Below are 25,294 nucleotides of genomic sequence, written 5' to 3' on the forward strand. Positions count from 1 at the left end.
CCTTCATCACTGATGATTGCCCCCAAGTATTTGAGCTGCTGCACTGTCTCACGTTTCTGACCATCTACTGAGATGTCTGTTGTGATGGCACCATTGGCATTTGCCATGAGTTGGTTTTCTCGGACTTTGCAGACTTTGTGGAGGCTCTGTCAAGATGGCTGACCAGGTTGGTCAGTTCATCCTCTTTTCCTGCAAGTCCATCATTGTCGTCAGCAAATCTTAGGTTTGTGATGTTCCTCCCTCCGAGGCTGACTGTGCCCACATGATCTTCAAGGGCATCACTTATCTGTTCCAGGAAGATGTTAAAGAGAATGGGGGAGAGGAGGTAGCCCTGATGTACTCCTATGGAGGTATGGAACCACTCCCCAATGGTGCCATGAGCGAGTACTGCACTGGCTGCCTTGACGTAAAGCGGATGGATTGTATGAATAATCTTCTGCCCCATGTTGAATTTCTTCATGGTGGCCCATAAGGCATCATGCCAGACTCTGTCAGATGCCTTCTTGAACCCTATGAAGATGTGGTAGAACTCTCTCTGCTGCTGAAGGTGTTTCTCACAGAGGGTGCGGAGTTTGAAAATCTGCTCGGTAGTGCTTCTGCCCTTACAGAAGCCTGCTTGTTCCTCAGCAATGGTGTCTTCTGCCTGAGGTCTCAGTCTGTTCAGGATGATTCTGAGCATTACCTTGCTCACATGGCTGATCAAACCGATGGTACGGTAATTCTGGCAAAGTTGGGGATTGCCTTTCTTGGGAAGCACAATGATCAGCCATTCACCTGTCTGCCAGATCTTATTGCAGATGGTGGTATGCATGTCTATTGTGGCCTCTCCTCCATGCTTCAGCAGTTCAGCAGGGATATTGTCAACTCCTGCTGACTTCCCGCACTTCAGTGATCGTATTGCGGCTTCAGCTTCTTCACGCATGATTGGATAGTCATCCTCATTGGAAGATTCCTGTACATTCAGCATGCTTGGATCCCCTTTGTTCTGGTAGTTGTACAGTTCTGAACAGTACTCTGTCCACCTTTCCATTATTTCTTTCTCTTCTGTGAGACTCACGCCATTTTTGTCTTGGATGATGTTCACTTTGGCTTGTTTTTCTTTGGTAAGATCTTGCACGTTGGAATGCCTTCTTTGTGTTGTTGGAGAGGGTGTATTCAATGTCTGCATATTGTTCGGCTATCCATCTTTGCTTTTCTTCCTTCATTTCCCTCCTGATTTCCTTGTTGATTTTCCTGTTTTCTGTTCTTCCCTCTGCTGTGTTTTTATCTTTAATTCTCTTCTTGTGTCACACATGTCCAGTATCTTGTTAGTGACCCATGGTTTAGACTTGCGATGGCTTTTCCCCAGAATCTTGCTTGCTGTTTCTGTCATCGCTGTGTTAAAGTTATTTGTGGTGGTCTCCAGGTCTTCATCAAGGAGGAGTATTGGTGCAAACTTCCCCTCAATTGCTTCCTGAAATTCTTCAGAGATGGCAGCGTCTTTCAGCTTTTCAAGGTCGAATCTCAGCCGGCTGTTTTTTGGCTTGTTGATTCTCCTCAAGCGCACTCTGATGTTCATCATGACAAGGTCATGGTCACTGCCCACGTCTGCTCCTGGGAATGTTCTGGTCTTCAGTCTGTTCACACCAGATTTGTGCTGTCTTTGCTGCAAGATGTAGTCAGTCTGGTGATGTTGACCATTGGGGGCATGCCAGGTCCATCTTCGGGATGCTTTGTGCTCCCCAAATGTGTTTAACAGCACCATGTTGTTATAACTGGCAAATTCCAGCAGACGTAGTCCCCTCCCATTGGAGGTGTAATTGCATGAGGGGCTGATAAGATTCCCCCCCCCCCCCCCATCATCTTGTGCGTCTCTGCCCACCTTGGCATTCCAGTCAGCCTGAATGATCAAAGTATATTTTTTTGTCCACCTTGTCAATGACATCTTGTAGTTTCTTACAGAAGTCTTCAATGTGTTCATCGTCGTAGTCTGTTGTTGGGGCGTAGACTTGTGCCACTGTGATGTTGAATAGCTTTACTCGCAGGCGGATGGTCATGAGCCTGCTTGACACTGTCTGACATCCTCGGACAGCGTTCTTAATGGATTTGTTGACTAGGAACCCTATGCCATTTTCACGTATGTTTTTTTCTCCGCTATAATAGTGTACATGTCCTTCCTCAGTATGCACTTCTCCAGTGTTTTCCGTCTGGCTTCACAGAGCCTGAGGAGGTGCCAGTTGTATCTTTCCATCTCGTGTGAGTTCCTTGAGTTTCCTTGCTTGGTTCAGTGTTCTTACATTCCATGTGGCGATTGTGATGTTCTCTCTGCCATAGATTTTCTGTATCGAATCACCAGTAGCACATTTATTGCATCTGCCCTGGTGTGAGACAGATAGCGCGGTCATTGGTAACCCGAGCTGCGACCGATCCAGTGCAAAGTTGCTTTTTGGTGATTGCTCATCATGCGGCATGTCTCTCCATCCCTCTCCAGGTTTGACCACGGCCGATTTCCTCCAACTAGGTGGCTTGCTTTGGTCGTGAACATGTGGCCGTTATAGTTCACCTAAGAACCTTTTGCGCCCCGGCTGGTGACTTCATCATGGAAGTCATTGGCCCAGTGGTGCCATGTTAACACCACCCCCTCACGTGGTTTAGACTGCCAGCTGAAGCAGTTTACTGGGGTATGGCGCTTGGAGTCAACACGTGAGAGATTTAGGAGATGGATGAGGACCGGTGATGCCTGTCCACCCTGTCTGGTAGGGAGCAGCATGCCAGACATCGAAGGTACTACCTTTATCCAGAGCCTGACAAAGGGTCTCGTTGACTGCTTGTTTCCACAGAGCTGCCCAACCTGCTGAGTTCCTCCAGTGTGTTGTGCATGTTGCTTTGACCCTAGCATCTGCAGTGTATTTTGTGCCCCTATACCCCCATGCATCTGATACACCAAAAGAAACAGCAGAGATTGGTACTATTTGGCACAGGAGTTGCCGAGAGGTATTGAACTCAATGTAGGACTGACTTAGGGACTCCACTCTGGATATTTTCCTTGGGGTGTACTCCCAAATCCTTCCCCATGAGGAGTATAGCCACAAGGCAGCGGAGGCTTGAGATCAGTTTTCCTACTGGATGAGTTTGCTAACCATGGCTGACAAGCCCTATCTGCTGACATTGACTGATTTTAAGACACAGTAACCCACCTTTGCCTCTTCTTCTGTCATTAGAAAAGGGGTTCCACCAGGCTTAGTGGCTTAGTCACACATGAAAGCCAGGAGCTGGACTTGGTTGTCTGAGGCTATTTGAGGCGCACACCATTGGGAGCATTGAATAGGTAGTGGGAGCTTTCCCCATTACCACCCCTGGTTATAACAACCTTACAGAACCTATGGATTCATAGTCTGTTCAGATCTCTGAATGGAGAAGGGCAGAAGCTGTTCCTAAAATATTGAATGTGTTTCTTCAGGCCCCTATACCTCCTCACTGATGAGGGACTTTCACTGATGATAATGAGAAGGGCTTATGTCCGGAGTGATGACAATGAGAAGAGAGCATGCCCTGGGTGCTGAGGGGCTTTCACTGATGATAATGAGAAGGGCTCATGTCCTGGGTGCTGAGGGTCCTTCACTGATAATGTGAAGAGAACATGTCCTGGGTGGTAAGGAACCTTCATCAAGGAAACAAGATTAGGCATGAAATATCACTGACCACTCTCAGACTTGCTTTATTTTCTTCCTCCAAATTTTTAACCATCCTCCCTCTTACCTCTGCACCCATCCTCTCTCCCACCCTTGTCCTCCCCCCCCCCCCCCCCCCCCACAGGAATTGAAAGGTTTCTCGTCGCTGGATGATCTTCTGGACATCAAAGGCATCACGTGCCACTTTCTGGAGAGGAATGGCAACCTGCTGTTCTGCCAAAAGAATAAAGAGAGCACAGAGACCAGCATGGAAGGCCTGTTGAGCAGCTCCAACAGTGTAAGTCAATGCACTACTGTACATGGAAATGGAAAAAGGATAATTTGATCAAGTGCTTGTTCTGTATGGGAACCAGGAACTATGGGCAACAATAGCCTGCTTTATTATAAATCTTTACCATTTGTACACTGTAGTGATAGTTATTATTAAAATGCTTGGTTGCTTTGTCAGTTTTGAGTGTCTTTTGGGCTAAAATTAATGACATTTCTCTCTCCTTACTCCATTGACCTATTAATTCCACCACTGCTTTATTATTTCTTGTCAGTCATCTTGTGTACAGCCTAGTGTCAATTTATGGGTGTACAATCCAGTTATTTATATTTGCTTTTACATTATTGTGTTGGTTATCTTTTGTTGTTATGCTGCATCGGATCCAGAGTACAGTTATTTCATTCTCCTGTACACTTGTGTATAGGAAATGACGTTAATCAATCTTGAATTGGTAACTTTCTCAATTTCTATAATTGTTCCTGTTATCTACAGCCTGAATTTTAGTCTCTGAAGGTCTTTAAGGTCTTAAAGTCCTTGACTCCAGACTAAGTTCATTCAATCTTTTCTTGAACTTACTTGGCTTTCTCTCTACCAAGAGCCTGTACTGTGCTAAGTCTCCTGACTTAGTGTTGATTTTGCTTGATTTGATCTGGTACATTAATTGCAAAAGTTGTTGTTGCTGAAAGCACCTGGGCATTAGGAGTGAAGCTTGAGTAGGGGGGAATGCCCCTAGCTTGTGCTGGCTGCACGCAGTGGCCACTCCTGTACCTAATAAAGTAACCACTGCATTCATGTCTCCTCTGCAGCTGTAGCCCATCAGAGATGCTCTTCTGCGCACCGCTGTTGTAATGCGTGGTAATTTGAGTTACTGTTGCCTTCTTGTCAGCTTGAACCACTTTGGCCATTCTCCTCTGACCTCTCTTATTAACAAGGTGTTTTTGTCCACAGAACTGGATGTGTTTCTGTTTTTTTGCCTTTGGCTCCGTTCTCTGTAAACTAGACACTGTTGTATATGAAAACGCCAGGAGATCAGCAGTTTCTGAGATACGCAAACCTCCCCATCTGGCACCAGCAATTATTCTGCTGTCAAAATCAACTAGATCATGGCTCTCCCCATTCTGACATATGGTTTGAACAACAACTTTATGCATTGGCTGATTAGATATTTGCATTAATGAGTAGGAGTACCAAATAAACAGGGCATTGAGTGAATGTGTGCACTTGATGGTTCCATTCCACTGCTCAACCCAGAAACTTAAAAATAAGAATGACTAAGCTGTGGGGCATATTGATATACACTGCCTTGTGGTTAATTGGGCCATCAGTAAATTGGGGCAGCCATTTATTTGGGAAAACACTTGAAGATCAAAAACTAATCAAAAGTAAATGGAATTACCTTTGTTTCATTAATTTGGGGCTCTGTGTTGCTTAATTGGGACAGGAGACTTACTGAACTGTTTCTAACTAGCATCAGTTTTGTGCACATCATGTGGCCATTAACAGTGCACTATGCTTAGTGTGAACAGTTCTAAGTACTGTCAGTTGGGTGTATTTGTGTTCAAAAAGCAGTCATTTTTGTCACTGATAGTTGGCAAAATATAAGCAGGAAGCCAATTCAGAAGTGTTCTACTCACTGCCGTTTCAAGCATTCAGGCTTAGGAACTCTGAAGAATTTGAAGGTATTGACAATCTTGAATGTGAAAATGAAGATTAGAGGATGCAGTTGTCAGAAATGTTGTATGAAGACAATCCGTTATCTACATTAGGCACTGATTTAATTCATTTACAGTCAATCAAAATAAAACAGTTCTGTACACTGGATGAGTTGCTCTGACTGTTAGGAACCAATAGTTTTGCAGTACTGTAGTAGTATTTGTGTTCCAATTTATATATTTCATTTATATACATAACTTGCTTTGCATTCATGGATTCTGTTAATAAGTTTGAGAATGGTTTATTATACTGTTACACTTTTGCTCATTTTCGTACCTGCCGTAAATTAGAAAGATAGATAGTTTGTCCATAAGATCTCCAAAAATGCCAATTGTATAACCATATTAAACTGATGCTAAGAGATTCCTGGGATGTATGAAGAGTGGTGGAGTTGGTTTAGCTTCTATTTAGAAGACTGAGAAGCCATCTCATGAAACACACACAAAATGCTGGTGGAAGGCAGCAGGCCAGGCAGCATAGGAAGAAGTACAGTTGACGTTTTGGGCCGAGACCCTTCGTCAGGACTAACTGAAAGAAGAGATAATAAGAGATAACCATCTCATGAAGTCTCTCAAATTTCAGAGTTGTCAAGGATGGAAATAGGTCCTTTGGCCCAACCAAGGTGTCTTCTGAACTAGTCCCATCTAACTACATTCGGCCTGTTCTAAACACTTCCTGATGAACTAACCTCCTTTTAACTACATTTGACCGTTTGTTCTAAACCTTCTGAGTGAGTTCCATCCAACTACGTTTGGTTCATTGGAATTTTTTTGAGGATGTAACTATGAAAGTGGACAAGGGAGAGCCAGTGGATGTAGTGTACCTGGACTTTCAGAAAGCCTTTGATAATGTCCCATGTAGGAGATTAGTGGGCAAAATTAGAGCACAAGGTATTGTGGTTAGGGTGCTAACATGGATAGAAAATTGGTTGGCAGACAGGAAACAGAGTAGGGACTTAACGGGTCCCTTTCAGAATGGCAGGCAGTGACCAGTGGGGTACCGCAAGGCTCAGTGCTGCGACCGCAGCTATTTACAGTATACATTAATGATTTAGATGAAGGGATTAAAAGTAACATTAGCAAATTTGCAGATGACAGAAAGTTGGGTGGCAGTGTGAAATATGAGGAGGATGTTAGGAGAATGCAGGGTGACTTGGACAGGTTGGGTGAGTGGGCAGATGCAGTTTAATGTGGATAAATGTGAGGTTATCCACTTTGGTGGCAAGAACAGGAAGGCAGATTACTAACTGAATGGTGTCAAGTCAGGAAAAGGGGAAGTACAATGAGATCTAGGTGTTCTTGTACATCAGTCACTGAAAGTAAGCATGCAGGTAAAGCAGGCAGTGAAGAAAGCTAATGGCATGTTGGCCTTCATAACAAGGGGAGTTGAGTATAGGAGGAAAGAGGTCCTTCTGTAGTTGTACAAGGCCCTGGTGAGACCACACCTGGAATATTGTGTTCAGTTTTGGTCTTCCGATTTGAGGAAGGACATTCTTGCTATTAAGGGAGTGCAGCGTAGTTTTACGAGGTTAATTCCCGGGATGGCGGGACTGTCATACGTTGAAAGATTGGAGCGACTGGTCTTGTATACACTAGAATTTAGAAGGATGAGAGGGGATCTGATTGAAACATACAAGATTATTAAGGGATTGAACATGCTGGAGGCAGGAAACATGTTCTCGATGTTGGGGGAGCCCAGAACCAGAGGCCACAGTTTAAGAATAAGGGGTAGGCCATTTAGAACGGAGTTGAGGCAGAACTCTTTTAGTTGTGGATCTATGGAATGCTCTGCCTCAGAAGGCAGTGGAGGCCAATTCTCTGGATGCTTTCGAGAAAGAGTTAGATAGAGCTCTTAAATATAGTGGAGTCAAGGGATATGGGGAGAAGGCAGGAACGGGGTACTGATTGTGGATGATCAGCCATGATCACATTGAATGGCAGTGCTGGCTTGAAGGGCCGAATAGCCTACTCCTGCACCTATTGTCTATTGTTCTAAACCTTCTGAGCTAGTCCCATCTAACTGCAGTTGGTCCATATTGTTTCCTGTCCATTCTAATGGGACATGATGGCCTTGCTACAGGAAGGTTGTTTCTGATAACTAGGGAGGAAAGTGCTTGGGGGTGGGGGAATGGTTGTGTGTGGTGGTCAAGTCTGAGGAAAAGCCATTTAAGACTGAGGTAAGGAGGATTTCATTCTCCCAGATGGTGAACCCATTGAATTCTCTACCACAATAAATACAGACAGACAGACATACTTTATTGATCCCGAGGGAAACTGGGTTTCATTACAGCTGCACCAATCAAGAATAGTGAAGAAATATAGCAATATAAAACCATAAATAATTAAATAAAAAATAAGTTAATCATGCCAAGTGGAAATAAGTCCAGGACCAGCCTATTGGCTCAGCGTGTCTGACACTCCGAGGGAGGAGTTGTAAAGTTTGATGGCCACAGGTAGGAATGACTTCCTGTGACGCTCAGTGTTACATCTCGGTGGAATGAGTCTCTGTCTGAATGTACTCCTGTGTCTAACCAGTATATTATGGAGTGGGTGGGAGTCATTTTCCAAGATGGCATGCAACTTGGACAGCATCCTCTTTTCAGACACCACCGTCAGAGAGTCCAGTTCCACCCCCACAACATCACTGGCCTTACGAATGAGTTTGTTGATTCTGTTGGTGTCTGCTACCCTCAGCCTGCTGCCCCAGCACACAACAGCAAACGTGATAGCACTGGCCACCACAGCCTCGTAGAACATCCTCAGCATCGTCCGGCAGATGTTAAAGGACCTCAGTCTCCTCAGGAAATAGTTGAGAGGTCAAATAGTATACTACAATTACGTATTGTAGTTCACGGGTAGGCATGGTGGTGAAGGAATTTGGCACATAGGCCTTTAATCAGGGTATTAAGTGTAGCAGTTAGAACATTGTATAGCACAATGGTGTGTTCACATCTGGAGTACTGTGCAGTTTTGGTTACCCTGTTATAGGAAGGATGTTGCTGGGACATCAGAAACTGACTGATCGGGAAAGGTTAAATAGTTAAACTTTAATCCCTGGAGCACAGGAGAATGAGGGGAGATCTTGTAGAGCTATTCACATTTGAGGAGTGTAGATTGAATGAGTGCTTGCAGGCTTTTTCCCCTTCAATTGGGTGAGACCGGGGTGAAAGGTGAAATGTTTAAGGGGAATCTGAGGGGGTGCTTCATTCAGGATGGTGTGAGTGTGGAATGAGCTGCCAGCAGGAATGGTAGATGTGAATTCAGTTTTTACATTTCAAAGGAGTTTGGTAACGTACAGGGATGAAAGTTTCGGAGGGCTATGGTTGGTTGCAGATAGATTGGACGAGGCAGAAGGTGGGGCTGGCATGGACTAGATGGGCTAAGGGTCTCTTCCTGTGCTGTAGTGCTCTGACTGCATAAGTGTAAGGGGTTTCTTCTTTGTTACTGTGTATGTTAATTAAAATGGCTGTTAAAAGTAAGAATGCTTCTTAGTTATGGTAACTGGTGAGAGAGTGCTTTCTCTCGCAGCTTGTTTGGGTTATAATTACTGATAACTAGAATTGTATTCATTTGTTAACCAATTGGGATAGATGTTATTTCTTGTGGATCTGTAAGCTAGTGTTGTGCGGGCTTTTGGGGAGTTGGAGGGGAGATCGCGAGGAAGGAGGCCGTGCTGGATGCGCTCTGGTGGACCACCGAGGTTGGTCCCAGGCGGCGGGTTGAGGAGGTTGGAGAAGATCGAATAGTGGACCGAAGACTTCGATAGTTGAGTTCCAACAGTTGTGCATGAATTGACTGAACTCTGATAAGTTTGGCACCTTTTCTTTCTTTCATATATATTGTATCGCTATTAATTACCTAGTTCTAGTAAGATTTATAAAGTGTATTCTGTAACCGTACATGGTGTGCGGTCTGATATTGTGTGTGCGCATTGGTACCAGTGTGCATTTCATAGCATCCACGCATACCGGGAAACACGGTTTGGCAGGTGGACGGATTATCCCCTAGACATGCATCAGCCGACAGTGTGAGCATTACATAGGGTAATGTAATTGGGAGAAATATACATAATTTCCAACTACCTACACTGAGTTTGGATTTCACTTTTAAGAGGCTGGTTTGATGTGATGTGTTTACATAACTGGTTTAGCACGTTTTTGTGTTTAGGTTGTGGAGTTCAATGAAGTGTTACAGGTTTGGTTAAACATGAAATGTTTCTCTTTGTTTTATTTGCGCAAACCTACATTTGTGACCCCGATGCACTAGGATTATTCAGGAGTTATTGAATATGCTGGTGTCACGTACATGCAACCCTGTAAAAGTATCGGCAACAATAGAACACACCTGGAGTCTGGTTTTGCTGTGAACAAAACGCTATTTTGTTAGTAGCTACGTAATATAGTAAATTAAACCAGGTAAATCAAGAGATAACGGTGTTATGCATATATAGGTGTAAATAAAGTTCCCAAACTTACTCAAGCTCAGGTGGCAAGAGTTAGTCTTACGATGGTATGTAAGAAAAGTTCAGTTCAGATGCACAGGTTAATTAATGGGAGATGTTTGGAATCCAAAGGTGAATGTTGTGAGAAGGCAATTACGTCGATATTCCACGACAGCAATACAAAATAACAATGGCAGTCGATTTTATCTCTGAAGTTGTTCCACTCCACACATGAAGTATCACTGACAGTGATCTTCAATGAATATCTTTTCAGCACAAGTGGTACCACACCCGAATTCAGCTATGGGGCATCTCAAAGTGGTGGCCACAGGATACTCAAACAGAATCCACGTATGGATTATCACCAACAGTAGCTTATCACAAAGGGAACCTCCACTGAGGCAAGGGTCGACACATCGGTAGATTCCACAAGGTTACCCCAATCACACACACCGTGATAGCCACCTATGCAGTTCCATGACATACAAAATTACTCCAAGAGTGATTTGCCAGAGGGATGAACTACCACACCCAGACATAAAGGGTAAACACGTGGTACTCACAAAGGTTTTCCCCTCACCAGAGAACCCACTCCTGCGGATTAACTCAGTGACAAACAGACTTTCGTATTCAAATGAAAACAAACTCACCCTCACGAGCTACTTAGAGAGTCCAAACAGTGATCTCTTTGTTACCAGGTTTCTTCTGTTTCAAAACCTTCCTCTCCTCTCTGCAAACTTCTTCTGGTTGCAGAAACTTGTGAGAGTCATTTATCAATACTCTGGATCGATCTCGACTCACATAAAATACTGATCTCTTTTTAAAAACTCACCTTTTACACACTATCAGAGTCTGAGTGCACCAAACAATTGCTCTCCTGACTGGGTCTCAGTGATGGTAAGCCTTTGGAGCTAATGGACCACATGCTGTCTCCTGGGAAATCACCATCCTTTCTTTATTTTTAAAGAACTCTTCATGCAGCAAATGCCTGAGCAAGTTTGCATAGACCTCACTAATGCACCCATGATGGACAATAGGGAGCTTGTTAAAATGGTTGACAGTCTACACTCAGCCAAGTGGTGCATCATTCCTCCTCTCTGTACCTCAATAAGCTCGGTCAGCAAGGCCCCTGACATAAGGACACCAGTGGCTGCGAAAAAGACAACAACAGGCCTGGGACTTTAGTATGTTCACTTTGGCATGAATGCTAGGAAGTGCTGGCCACCTTGCAGCTTTGACAGCACCACCGCATTGAGACATCAGAGGTCTGAACACCGTGGGTTCCAGCTGCCAGGGTTGTCTTCATTTCATTATGGACACCCTTTCAGGGTGATGTTTCCTGTGTGTGTGCTGGCAACATCACCTATTGATGAGAAGGCAAAGAGCGACAAAACTGCCACAAACAGCAGCAAGATCCAGTCTTGTGGGACAAGATGGGTGAAGCAATACTTCATTTGGTGACATTACACATGGGACTTGGTCTGGCTAAAGTGGCTAGACCTCTGCTTGGTGTAGGTTTCCTGTTAGTCGATCTTAAGAACTGCTAGCTTATGAATGTCAAGAATTTTGGGTTGTTAGCTTGCTTCCCCATTAAGTTTCCCGCAATGACTTTGTCAAGTATATGCACCACTGCATGTGAGTTTACTCGATTGCTGGGTAATTTCCCAGATCTCACCAAGCCTACATTTTCCACTACAGTTATAAAATATGGGGTTGATCACCATGTTCCCACAACTGGCCAGCCAGTCTGTGTCTGCATATGTAGACTGGACTCAGAAAAGCAGGCAACTGTGAAGGTAGAGTTTGCCAACATGGAATTCTGAATTGTAAGCTGGTTGAAGCGCCTGGGTTTCACCCCACCATCTGGTTCCTAAGTGCGATGGTGGTTGCCGTCCATGTGGTGATTACTGGCGCCTTAATGACATCACCATCCCTGATCATTATCGGGTCCCATACATTCAAGACTTTTCAGCATGTTTAGCTGGAAAGTGAACTTTTTCTAAAATCAGTCTAGTTAGGGGTTGCCATCGGGTGCCTGTGATTGGAGGTTATTCCCAAAACAGCTGTGATACCTCATTTGGCCTTTTTGAGTTTCTGTGCATGTTGTTTGGACTGAAAAATGCAGCAGACTTTCCAACAGCTGAAGGACTCTGTATTAAAAGACTTAAATTTTCTTTTTGTTTACATGGATACATATTGCTAGTGAATCTAAACCTGAACACATCTCATCTCTGCACACTTCAAGTGCTTAAGCCAACCCAGGTTGATTATTAACCCCGCTAAACGACATTTGAGTTGTCAACCATTGACTTTCTCGGCCATCGCATCTCCATAGAAGGTGCAGGCTCCTTCCCATTAAAGGATTTCCCACCGTCCCAACTACTTAAAAAAACTACAGGAGTTTTTAAAGGTATGGTGGATTTCTGTCACTGCTTCATTCTGCGAGCTGCTGAACTTAGTGGTGCTCTCGGTGTGATCTTAGCAGGACACCCACTCCCAGGGAGAGTAGCAACAGTACTGACTGGAAAATTACAAATGTTACTCCGCTATTTAAGAAGAGTGGGTGACAGCAGAAAGGAAACTATAGACCTGTTAGACTGACATCAGTGGTTGGGAAGTTGTTAGAATCAATTGTTAGGGATGAGATTACAGAGTAACTGGAGGCACATGACAAGATAGACCAATGCCAGCATGGTTTCCTGAAAGGAAAATCCTGCCTGACTAACCTACTGCAATTCTTTGAGGAAATTACAAAGGAGATGTGGTGTACTTGGATATTCAGAAGGCCTTTGACAAGGTGCTGCACATGAGGCTGCTTAGCAAGATAAGATCTCATGGAATTACAGGGAAGTTACAAGCATGGGTGGAGCATTGGCTCTTCACCAGAAAACAGTGGGAATAAAGGGATCCTATTCTGGCTGGCTGCAGGTTGCCAGTGGAGTTCCACAGGGGTCAGTGTTGGGACTGCAGCTTTTTAAATGATGTATGCCAGTGATTTGGACTGTGGTATTAATGGATTTGTGGTTAAATTTGCCGATGATACAAAGATAAGCAGAGGAGCAGGTAGTTGAGGAAACAGAGAGCCTGCAGAAAGTCTTAGATAGTTTAGGGGAATGGGCAAAGAAGAGACAAATGAAATACCATGTTGGAAAGTGTATGGTCATGTACTTTGGTGGAAGAAGTAAATAGGCAGACTATTATTTAGATGGGGAGAGAATTCAAAATGCAAAGATACAAATGTACTTGGGAGTCCTTGTGCAGGATACCCTGAAGGTTAACCCTCCAGGTTGAGCTGGAGGTGAAGAAGGCAAATGCAATGCTGGCATTCATTTCTAGAGGTATAGAATATAAGAGCAAGGATATGATGTTCAGGCTCCTTAAGGCACTAGTGAGACTTGGAGTAATGTGTGCAGTTTTGGTCTCCTTATTTTAGAAAGGATATACTGACATTGGAGAGGGTTTAGAGAAGATTCCCGAGAATGATTCCAGGAATGAAAGGGTTACCGTACGAGGAACATCTGGCAGCTCTTGGGCTGTATTCCCTGGGGTTCAGGAGAATGAGGGAGGATCTTGTAGAAAATTTCAGAATGTTAAAAGGCCTGAACAGATTGGATATGGCAAAGTTATTTCCCGTGGTAGGGGAGACCACACCAAGAGGTCATGACTTCAGGATTGAAGGACATCCATTTAGAACAGAGATGCAGAGAAATTACTTTAGTCAGGGTGATAAATCTGTGGATTTTGTTGCCACGTGCGTCTGTGGAGGCCAAGTCAGTGGGTGCATTTAAGGCAGGATAGGTAGGTTCTTGATTAGCCAGGGCATCAACGGGTATTGGGAGAAGGTAGGGGAGTGGGGATGACTTGAAGAATTGGATCAGCCCATGATAGAATGGTGGAGCAGACTCAATGGGCCGAATGGCCTACTTCTGCTATATCTTATGGCCTTATAGTACTGACTTCCCTCCATTTGTAGACAATTTCTCTTTGGACTGATAAACATTCAGGTCTCTAGGCACTCAGGTCTTTCCATGACAGGAAAAAAGCAAGCCCTAACCAGCCGGCTCTCCCGTCCATTCTGCTCTCCAATGGACATTAAATTGACTACATCTGTGGCAACGAAATACTTGGCGGGAGTACAGAAACGGACAGAATCCCAGATGCTGCCATTCAGCTGTTTACTTATGTAACAGATTTCCCCCCCCGAGCCATCGGACTACCAACCTACTGCCCTCTGCTGTGCCTATTGTCTTGTTTATTATTTATTGTAATACCTGCACTGTTCTGTGTACTTTATGCAGTCCTGGGTAGGTCTGCAGTCTAGTGTAGTTTTTGTGTTGTTTTACGTAGTTCAGTGTAGTTTTTGTATTGTTCATGTAGCACCATGGTCCTGGAAAATGTCTCGTTTTTACTGTGTACTGTACTAGCAGTTATGGTTGAAATGACAATAAAAAGTGACTTGACTTAATTAAAAACACAAAATGCTGGCAGAACTCAGCAGGCCAGACAGCATCTATGGGAGGATTTCCATAGATTGATTTCCAGCATCTGCAGATTCACTCGTGTTGACTTGACTTAAAATGCTTTTGTAGCCTTTTCCAGCTTCATTCATCTCTAGCATTCTTCTAAGGTACTCTGAAAGTTATTTTGATCAAGGTATGGTGCACATAAACAGATCTTTCTCAAGAAGAGCAGGTTCTGTCAGTAACTTGACTTTGCGTGTCTTTTTTCTATAGGGCAGGGCACCTCCAGTTGCATCTCATTGATTGGAACACTTCACTCTAGCTTTTGTAGAAGGTTTTGCCTCAGAGGTTCACATTTTTTTCCAACAAGTACATGTAATGGATCATTTTTCTCAATAAAAAATTGAACAAGTATAATTTTTTTTTTATTTACCTGTGTTTGCTCTATCTAGTTTCAGGATTTGTGTGAAGATCTGTTCACATTTTAGGTCATATTTATGTAGAAAAATAGAAAATTCTACAGGGTTCACAAACTTTCTAGCACCACTGTGTATTTCCCCTGTATCATGCACTTAAAGGCAGTACCCCTAATCAAGTGCTTGACTGCTCAACTGACATGACCAGGGCATTTGATTAGACAAGGTCTTTCTGATGTCTCTCTACTGGCGCACCTGCTCCCCGCACACTCATAGCCATTACAACTGGTGCATCAGACTTTGCTGTGGGTGCTGTGCATGAACAGCTGGTCAGGAGGCGTGTGGCAGCTGCTCACCTTCAGTTGGCAGTACAGTTTCCATCCCCCCAAAAAAAACAGAAGTACAGCATGTTTGACTATGTGCTTCTTGGTCTCTATCTGGCTGTTCACCATTTTTGTTTTCTTCTAGAGGGTCTCCATTTCACAACGGTCATTGACCACAAACTTGCATGAGATGGCTAAAATATCAGACCCTTGGTCTGCATGGCAGCAGTGCCACCTGGCCTACATATACAAGTTCACAATGGATATGCAACATATCAAGGGGAAAGATAATTCTGTGGCTGATTGCCTCTTGTTATCAGCTGTTGAAGCTGTACACATTGGGTTAATTAAGCTAGCATGGCAGCTGAACATGTTACTGACCAAGAGGTCCAGGCTTACTGAACAGCAGTCACAGGCCTGTAGTTGCCTGACATTAAGTTCAGGGAAGCTGGGGTTTCTCTCCTGTATGATGTCTCAACTGGCCGCCCTTGCCCCATTGTACCCTCAAACTGGAGACTGACTGCATAAATGGTGTCTGGCATCAGAGCTGGAAGGCCTCACAGAAACTAGTTGCACTAAAGTTTGTTTGGCACAGCCTTAGAAAGTACTTTGATGATTGGACTGCAGCTTGTGTGGAGTGCCAGCAGGCAAAAATTAACTGACACATTCAGGCACCATTGGCACCATTTGAGGTCTTTGAGTGACCATTTTGACCTTTTTTAATATGGACCTTGTTAGTCTGCGCTCTCCCTCCTCCCCCCCGGTAGTTTCATGCACCTTACCGTAGTGGACTATCTTTCTAGCATTGGCCACAGACATGGCTCAGGCTTTCATCAGCACGGTTTGGGTGCCTCAGTTTGGCACCCTCTGATATTTCCTCTTTCTGTAGTCCTCAATTCATTTCAGACTTCTGCATGTGATGGCCCAGAACCTCAGTGTTAATTAGGATACATGGCATATCACCTGTAGTCCAGTGGCCTGTGTGAATGGTTTCAGTGTTCCTTAAAGGGTGATCTGAGGGCTTCCTTTATGATTGGCTCCCATTGGTTCTGCTAGGGCTCAGAACTGCTCCAAAAGAGGACCTGTAGTCGTCTGTGGCAGAGTGGGCAGCCATTATGAGTGCCAGTTGATTTCATTCCTGATGCCATGAACCCCTGGTTGACCACACAACAGCGTTCCACCTTCCTCAGTAAATTCAATTTCTTTTTACTTATTTCTACCTTCCATACAACACTCTTGGGTTCCTCTTGACCTCCATTCCGGCTTGTTTTTGTCTGCTGTGAAACACACCAACATTCCCTTATGCCCCCTTACAACAGCCTGTTCTGCATTTTGGAATGAGGAGAAAAACACTTTTATCATAGATAAGAGGGGCAAACCTGAATGTATTTTGGTAGATCCGACCCACCAAGATTTGGAGTATTCTGCTGCATTGACCCTGGTGTCACAACATGACCATGAGCATGTCAACACTCCTCTGGACAAGTCAAATGTCCCTGTGGTTCCTTCATCCATGGATCGCAGGCCCCAAGCCTTGTGGCAAGTCTGAGCTTCAGAAAAGCTCACAATGCAGGTTTTAGTGAATTCTTTGGGGGGGGGGGGGGGGGTCTCTCTAGGGTAACGTACATTTGCAAGAAGAAGTCTGGGAACCCTTTGCAGTTGCTTGATTTTCTGCATTAATTACTCAATCTGGTTTGATCTTCCTCTTAATCATAATTATTGACAAGCCAATCTGCCTAAACAAATAATACAAACTACTTCTGGTCAATACTAAGTACACCATTTGAACAATCTCAGTCGAGGTTCAAAGAAAGTAGATGAACCTTCTGCTAAAGCTTTTTGGTGTCAGATGTTCCAATCAATGAGATGTGATTGGAGCTGTGGGTTGTGGAGGTACCCTGCCTTACAGGAAAAAAAAATCCACAAAGTCAGGTTACTGACAGAGCCTGCTCTTCTCAAGAAAGATCTATTTATGTGCACCATGTCTTGATCAAACCAACATTCAGAGGACCTTAGAAGAATGATAGAGATAAATGAAGTTGGAAATATTTAGAGCATTGGCTGATTGGTAGGAGACAGCGAGTGGGAATAAATGGATCCGATTTTGGTTGGATGCTGGAAACTAGAGGTGTTCCGCAGGGGTCGGTGTTGGGGCGATTTCTTTTTATGCTGTATATTAGTGGTCACCAACCCGTCGATTGCAATCGACTGATTGATCTTTGAGACTTTGCCAGTAGATCCTGAAAAAAAAAGAAAAATAAATACACAAATACAGTTGAGAGATTGTTTCCGGGTTGCGGGGTTTTAGTTCCGTTCTTTCTGCCTAGTGCGCATGCGTGTAGCTCTCCCGCACAACACAGTGTAATTCAGTGGTCCCCAACCACTGGGCCGTGAGGAAACAATATGAGTCAGCTGCACCTTTCCTCATTCCCTGTCACGCCCGTTTTTGAACTTGAACTTGCACGCGAGGTCACCAGTCGCCTAAATGCAGTGACACCCTCGCGCCAGGGATCACTGGTTGGCCTCAGGGAACCGGCCAGCGGGAAGTGCCGTCGCTACTGGCCTGGAGCACGGACAGATGGGCGCAACCTTGAACCTGTTCAACACACTGAATGTTCGTGGGGAACCCGGTGCTAAAATATCTGCAGACGACCTAATTCGGGCTCAGGGTTACGTAAGTAGCAGAGCAGCTACTGTGCTGTGATCTACTGAGACAAACTTTTGTCGATTGATAGATCCTACAAGGGGGGAGGGTGTGCGCCCTGTCGCACTCCTCGCTTGGTCGGTCACTGTCTCCGGACTGCGACCGCCGCAGCCCTGGCACGGGGATCTCCTGTCCTGACCTTGTCCTCTCACCCCACCCATGACCAGCTGCACCTGGCAAAGGTGTCTGGTGGCGGGTGGGCAGGAGGCTGCAGTTTGGGCCCAGAGGCTGTCTAATGAGGCAATGAAGCCCTCAAAACTGCTTTGGTATCCTGAGTCCAAACACCCTGCACTTAAAGGCAAACCCGTTGAGTTTTGTGAGTGGAAAAAAATGTGAGCAAGCGGGACAGAAGCTAAGTGCCGAGAGCCGCAAAAACTAAATTGCGGAATAGACTGGACATAAGGAACCTGCTTCGAGTATCGCTGTATTCCCGTCGTGTTTAACACCCCCCCCCCCCCCCCCCCCACCTCCGTCATCGGTTGGTCCGCAAGAATATTGTCAATATTAAACCGGTCCGTGGTGCAAAAAAAGATGGGTACCCCTGGTGTTTATACATTATTTCTACTTCTGGATTGTGGGGTTTTACTTCCGTTCTTTTCTGTCCCAGTGCACATGCGTGTAACTAATCGATCTGGGGTCGTTCTCACCTTTCACTAAGGCCAAGGTAGGGGATCTTGGGATTAAAAAGGTTGGTGACCACTACTGTATATAAATGATTTAGATGATGGTATAACTGGCTTTGTTGCCAAGTTTGCAGATGATACAAAGATTGGTGGAGGGCCTTTATTGTTGAGGAAACAGGTAGGATGCTGAAGAGCAAGAAATGGGCAAATGAAATACAATGTTAGAAAATACATGGTCATGCACTTTGGTAGTAGAAATAAATGTGTGGCCTATTTTCTAAATGGGGAGAAGGTCTGGGAATTTGAGATGTAGAGGGACTTGGGAGTCCTTGTGTAGAATACCCAAAAGGTTAACTTGCAGGTAGAATTGTTGGTGAGGAAGGCAAATGCCACGTTAGCATTCATTTCATATGTCCACTATAAGAAAAACACTGAACAAGAATGAGTTCATGGAAGGACACCATGGATGAAACCACTGCTTTCCAAAAAAATAACAACTTTGCTGTATGTCTCAAGTTTGCAAAAGACCACCTGGATGTTCCACAATGCTTCTAGGACAAATGTTCTGGGGACAGATGAGACAAAATCCACACAGAGGTGGATATGCAATGGCAAGCATTTAAAGATCGCATGGGTGAAGTACAACAATTGTTCATCCCAGTTTGGCAAAAGAATAAACCAGGGAAGGTAGTGCACCCGTGGCTGATGAGGGAAATTAGGGATAGTATCAAGTCCAAAGAAGAAACATACAAATTACCCAGAAAAAGCTGCACACCTGAGGACTGGGAGAAGAGTCCAGCAGAGGAGGACAAAGGGCTTAATTAGGAAAGGGAAAAATGATTATGAGAGAAAGCAGGCAGGGAACATAAAAACTGACTGTAAAAGCTTTTATAGATATGTGAAAAAAAGATTGGTTAAGACAAATGTAGGTCCCTTACAGTCAGAAACAGGTGAACCAATAGAATAACTACTTTGGTTCTGTCCTCACGAAGGAGGACATAAATAATCTTCTGGAAATAGGGGACCGAGGGTCTAGTGAGATGGAGGAACTGAGGGAAATACATGTTAGTAGGGAAGTGGTGTTAGGTAAATTGAAGGGATTAAAGGCAGATAAATCCCCAGGGCCAGATGGTCTGCATCCCAGAGTGCTTAAGGAAGTAGCCCAAGAAATAGTGGATGCATTAGTGATAATTTTTCAAAACTCCTTAGATTCTGGGTTAGTTCCTGAGGATTGGAGGGTGGCTAATGTAACCCCACTTTTTAAAAAAGGAGGGAGAGAGAAACCGGGGAATTATAGACCGGTTAGCCTGACATCGGTGGTGGGAAAAATGCTGGAGTCAGTTATCAAAGATGTGATAACAGCACATTTGGAAAGCGGTGAAATCATCGGACAAAGTCAGCGTGGATTTGTAAAAGGAAAATCATGTCTGACAAATCTTATAGAATTTTTTGAAGATATAACTAGTAGAGTGGATAGGGGAGAACCAATAGATGTGGTATATTTAGATTTTCAAAAGGCTTTTGACAAGGTCCCACACAGGAGATTAGTGTGCAAACTTAAAGCACACGGTATTGGGGGTGTGCTATTGATGTGGATAGAGAATTGGTTGGCAGACAGGAAGCAAAGAGTGGGAGTAAACGGAACCTTTTCAGAATGGCAGGCAGTGACTAATGGGGTACCGCAAGGCTCAGTGCTGGGACCCCAGTTGTTTACGATATATATTAATGATTTAGATGAGGGAATTAAATGCAGCATCTCCAAGTTTGCGGATGACACGAAGCTGGGCGGTAGTGTTAGCTGTGAGGAGGATGCTAAGAGGATGCAGGGTGACTTGGATAGGTTAGGTGAGTGGGCAAATTCATGGCAGATGCAATTTAATGTGGATAAATGTGAGGTTATCCACTTTGGTTGCAAGAACAGGAAAACATTATTATCTGAATGGTGGCCGATTAGGAAAAGGGGAGGTGCAACAAGACCTGGGTGTCATTGTACACCAGTCTTTGAAAGTGGGTATGCAGGTACAGCAGGTGGTGAAAAAGGCAAATGGGATGTTGGCATTCATAGCAAAAGGATTTGAGTACAGGAGCAGGGAGGTTCTACTGCAGTTGTACAAGGCCTTGGTGAGACCGCACCTAGAATATTGTGTGCAGTTTTGGTCCCCTCATCTGAGGAAAAACATTCTTGCCATAGACGGAGTACAGAGAAGGTTCACCAGATTGATTCCTGGGATGGCAGGACTTTCATATGAAGAAAGACTGGATCGACTAGGCTTATACTCACTGGAATTTAGAAGATTGAGGGGGGATCTTATTGAAACGTATAAAATTCTAAAGGGATTGGACAGGCTAGATGCAGGAAGATTGTTTCCGATGTTGGGGAAGTCCAGAACGAGGGGTCACAGTTTAAGGATAAAGGGGAAGCCTTTTAGGACCGAGATGAGGAAAAACTTCTTCACACAGAGAGTGGTGAATCTGTGGAATTCTCTGCCACAGGAAACAGTTGAGGCCGGTTCATTGGCTATATTTAAGAGTAAGTTAGATATGGCCCTTGTGGCTAAAGGGATCAGGGGGTATGGAGAGAAAGCAGGTACAGGGTTCTGAGTTGGATGATCAGCCATGATCATATTGAATGGTGGTGCAGGCTCGAAGGGCCGAATGGCCTACTCCACCTATTTTTTATGTTTCTAAATCCATATAAACTACATCTACGGCTCTACCTTCATCAATGTGTTTAGTCACATCCTCAAAAAAATTCAAAAGTACATCTTGGAATTATTTGAAGATAGCAGGATTGAAGATTTACCAGAATTAAATCAAATGACTAATCAACCTAAAATATTGATGTCAGAGATGGAAACTGTGATTCGGAATCTAAAGGTCAGAAAGGTAGCCGGTGAAGATAAGATTTCCACTGAAATTTTGAAATCACTTGGTCCGAAGGGAAAAACGAACCTTTTAGCGATATTAAACACCATTTATATGACAGGAAATCTTCTGGAGGAATTTCTCAAATCAGTATTTATCGCCTTACCAAAAAAGCCAAGGACGGTAAAATGTAACAAACACAGGATGATAAGCATAATGTCTCACTGCGTCAAGCTATTGTTGAACATAATGTTCGGCAGAACGAAAGGTACAATCAGCGATGAAATTGGAGAAACGCAGTTTGGTTTTTGTAAAGGCTCAGGAACAAGGGAAGGAATATTTGCGATAACATCATGGAGGGATGCATTGAGGCACAAAAGACCATCTACTTATGCTTTATTGACTGAAAAGGCTTTTGATAAAGTAAGACACAAGAAAGTGATAGAGGTGCTGAACAAGTATGATCTGGGATGGGAGAATGTGCACATAGTAAGGAACTTGTATTGGAATCAGTCAGGGTAGGAAATGAGCTATCACTATGGACATTAAATGAGGCATAAGGCAAGGCTGTGTTGGCTTGCCAGATTTGTTCAACCTCTACGGAGAATGAATTTTTCAGGAATGTGACCATCAGGAGACAGGTATTCCAATCGGAGGCCGGAAGGTGGATTACAGCAGGTATGGGGAGGACACTGCATTGTTAGCTGACAGCAAAAGTGAACTGCAAATTATGCTGAATAAAGTGAATGAGAAAAGCCTTGACTACGAATTTAAAGTCATCCCTAAGAAAACAAAATCGATGGTGGTAAGCAAAACAAACACTAAAGACTCATTCATGATGGTATCATTACAAGTGAATAGACAAGGCGTTGAGCCGGTGTGAAAGTTTGAACATCTTGGCAGTTGTCTGACAGATGGCGGGTGATGTGAAGTTGAGATCAGAAGGAAAATAGGTATGGCTAAGACCCAGTTCATGAAGCTAAAAGATCTACAATGCAATGGGAAGGTAGATATCCAAAGTAGAATCCATTTCCTCGAGTGTTATGTATGATCACTGCTGAGGTATGGATCAGAAACATGGACCCTGAAGAAGGATGACATGAAATGAAGTAATGCTTTTGAAATGTGGTACTATCGAAGAATGTTGAAGATTAGCTGGGCAGAGAAGGTTTCAAAGGAGAGGGTTTTGTCCGAAGTTGATAGACCATGGACATTGCTGGAGAAGATTATGAAGTTAAAAGTTGCTTATTGTGGACACGTTACGCGGAGAGATAACATCTTGTCGGATAACATTGGACAACGTGGCTGGATAACATCAAGGATTGGACCAAGCTGGACAAGACTAGGGATGTTGTGGACAAGTGTCAGGACAGAGTGGCGTGGAGGGAAATCGTCCGCCACCTGGAAATTCCAGATGCAACCTAACGATGAAGCCCTTCCTGGCAACCTTGTAACTAGTTTCTTGAAACTTTTGCAAGCTTTTCTTCTTAACTAGATTTTCCACACCATGGTTCTTTTACCCTATCATCCTTTCCTGCTTCAATGGAGCATACCTATGCAGAACGCCATGCAAATGTTTCCTGAACATTGCCACATTTTTGGCATGCATTTCGCTGAGAACATCTGCTCCCAGTTTATGCTCCCAAGTTCCTACCTAATAACATCATATTTCCCCCTACCCCAATTAAATGTTTTCCCAAATTGTCCTCTTCTATCCCTCTCCAGCGCTAAGGTAAAGGAGATAGGGTTGTGATCACTACCTCCAAAATGCTCTCCCACCAAGAGATCTGACACCTGACCATGTTCATTTCCCAATATCAGATCAAATACAGCCTCCCTCTAGTTGGCTTATCTACATATTGCATCAGAAAACCTTCCTGAACGCACCTAATAAACTCCATGCCATCTAAACCCATTGCTCTAACGAGATGCCAGTCAATATTAGGAAAGTTAAAGTCTCCCACCACTGCTACAGAATCTCCCTCCCTGTCTGCTCCTCGATGTCCCTGTTACTATGGGGGGGGGGGGGGGGGTCAATAAAAAAAATAGAATTATTGCCCTTTCCAGTTTCTGACTTCTAACCACACTGATTCAGTAAATAATCCCTCCATGACTTCCTCCTTTTCCGCAGCTGTGATACACAAGACCATAAGACATAGGAGCAGAATTAGGTCATCTGGTCATCATTAGAGTTTTCTCCGCCATTCAATCATGGCCGATCCTTTTTTCTTCTCCTCCACAGTCCCAGTTCCCGGCCTTCTGCCCATAACCTTTGATGCCATGTCCAATCAAGAACCTACAAATCTCTTCCTTAAATATATTCAACGACCTGGCCTCCATAGTTGCATGTGGCAACAAATTCCACAAATTTACCCCCCTTTGGCTAAAGAAATTTCTCTGCAGCCCTGTTTTAAAAGGGTGCTCCTCTTTCCTCACCTGGTTTAGCCGGCCTGTCGAAGCCATTGCCCGGGGTGTGGCCGCTGTCGCATGCAAACAGCTACAAGGAGCCACAGGTGAGAGCTGGGCGTTCGTGGGGACCAATAGGTGACGAGCCACTCCAAGGAGTGCGACAGGCCACCCATCTAGAGGTGTTATCCCTCCCATGCACCCCCTTTGGGTAGCCAAGGGGTCTGAAACCCTTGGTGAGATAGGAATTTGCTCATCCCAGCATGCAAAGACTGCTTCGGTGGATCAGGCGGCGGAAACCCCGGGGGTTCAACGGCTGAGAAGGTGTTGCAGAAGTGCATTGCGTAGGGTGTGGCAGAGCACTTAAGAAGATGCAGCCAAGGAAGTTGCCAGATGTAACGAGTTTTCATGCCACTGCATCCTGACTTCTGAGGCCGAGAGAGTGGGATCGTCTCTGTGCAAGGCTTTTCCACTTTAATATCTTACATGCACTGGTTACATTGTGCAACATTCATCTCCCAGCTTTCAATTCCTACCAGTCTTCTACAAGTCCTACGGCGATGGGGGAGTGGTGAATCAACAGGTGGAGGTGACCACTGCGAGTTGTAGTCACAAACCCGCACGTAGGCGGCCTTTGGACAAGTGGTCGTCCTTCTCTGTACCCAGGGCAGCAGAGGAGTCCGGCAGCACCAATAGTGACTGAGCAGCCCTTTTCAGGACAGCACTGTTCATGACAGGAGAAGGGTTCTCAGGTAGTTGCATCTCAAATGGCGTGAAGCAAGGGTGCGTTCTAGCACCAGTGCTCTTCAACCTCTTCACCTAAATGCTGAAGCATGCTGTTAAAGACCTAGACCTGGGTATTTACATAAGATATCACCTAGACGGATCGATGTTTGACCTAAGATGCTTTGCTGCAAAGACCAAAACGTTGAGGAGGCTCATCACTGAAGCCCTGTTTGCTGATGACTTTGCCCTCATGGCCCACCAGGAAAACCATCTGCAGACGATTGTCGACAAGTTCTCTGCAGCCTCAAAGCTGTTCGGCCTGACAATCAGCCTCGGTAAGACAGAAGTTCTCCTACAACCTGCACCAAACAGTTACCCTCCTCAGCCATGCATCACCATCGATGGCACTGTCCTGAAGAATATGGAGAGCTTCAAGTATCCCCAGTGATGGATCCCTTTGACAAAGAGATCATAGCAAGGATCCAGAAAGCCAGCCAGGCACTTGGGAAACTCCGTGTCAAAGCTCTGGAGCACAAGGACATTCAACTTTCAACCAAGCTCAAGGTGTACAAGGCTGTGGTCCTCACCTCTCTCCTGTATAGCTGCGAAACCTGGACCCTGTACTGCAGGCACATAAAACAGCTGGAACAGTTTCACATGTGCTCTCTGTGGTCGATCA

At 44.5% G+C, this 25,294-nt stretch overlaps 1 protein-coding gene across 1 annotated transcript in view; it reads left to right on the forward strand.

Moving 5' to 3' along the window:
* Positions 1-25,294, forward strand: part of LOC140727137 (F-box/WD repeat-containing protein 7-like) — a 263,330-nt gene that overhangs the window by 6,910 nt on the left and 231,126 nt on the right. The window contains exon 2 of the mRNA XM_073044431.1: positions 3,796-3,948. Coding sequence (XP_072900532.1) covers positions 3,796-3,948 — 153 coding nt within the window. The remainder of the gene's footprint in view (positions 1-3,795; positions 3,949-25,294) is intronic.

The sequence above is a fragment of the Hemitrygon akajei genome, chromosome 4 (assembly GCF_048418815.1).
Source record: "Hemitrygon akajei chromosome 4, sHemAka1.3, whole genome shotgun sequence".
In the NCBI taxonomy this organism is placed as follows: Eukaryota; Metazoa; Chordata; class Chondrichthyes; order Myliobatiformes; family Dasyatidae; genus Hemitrygon; species Hemitrygon akajei.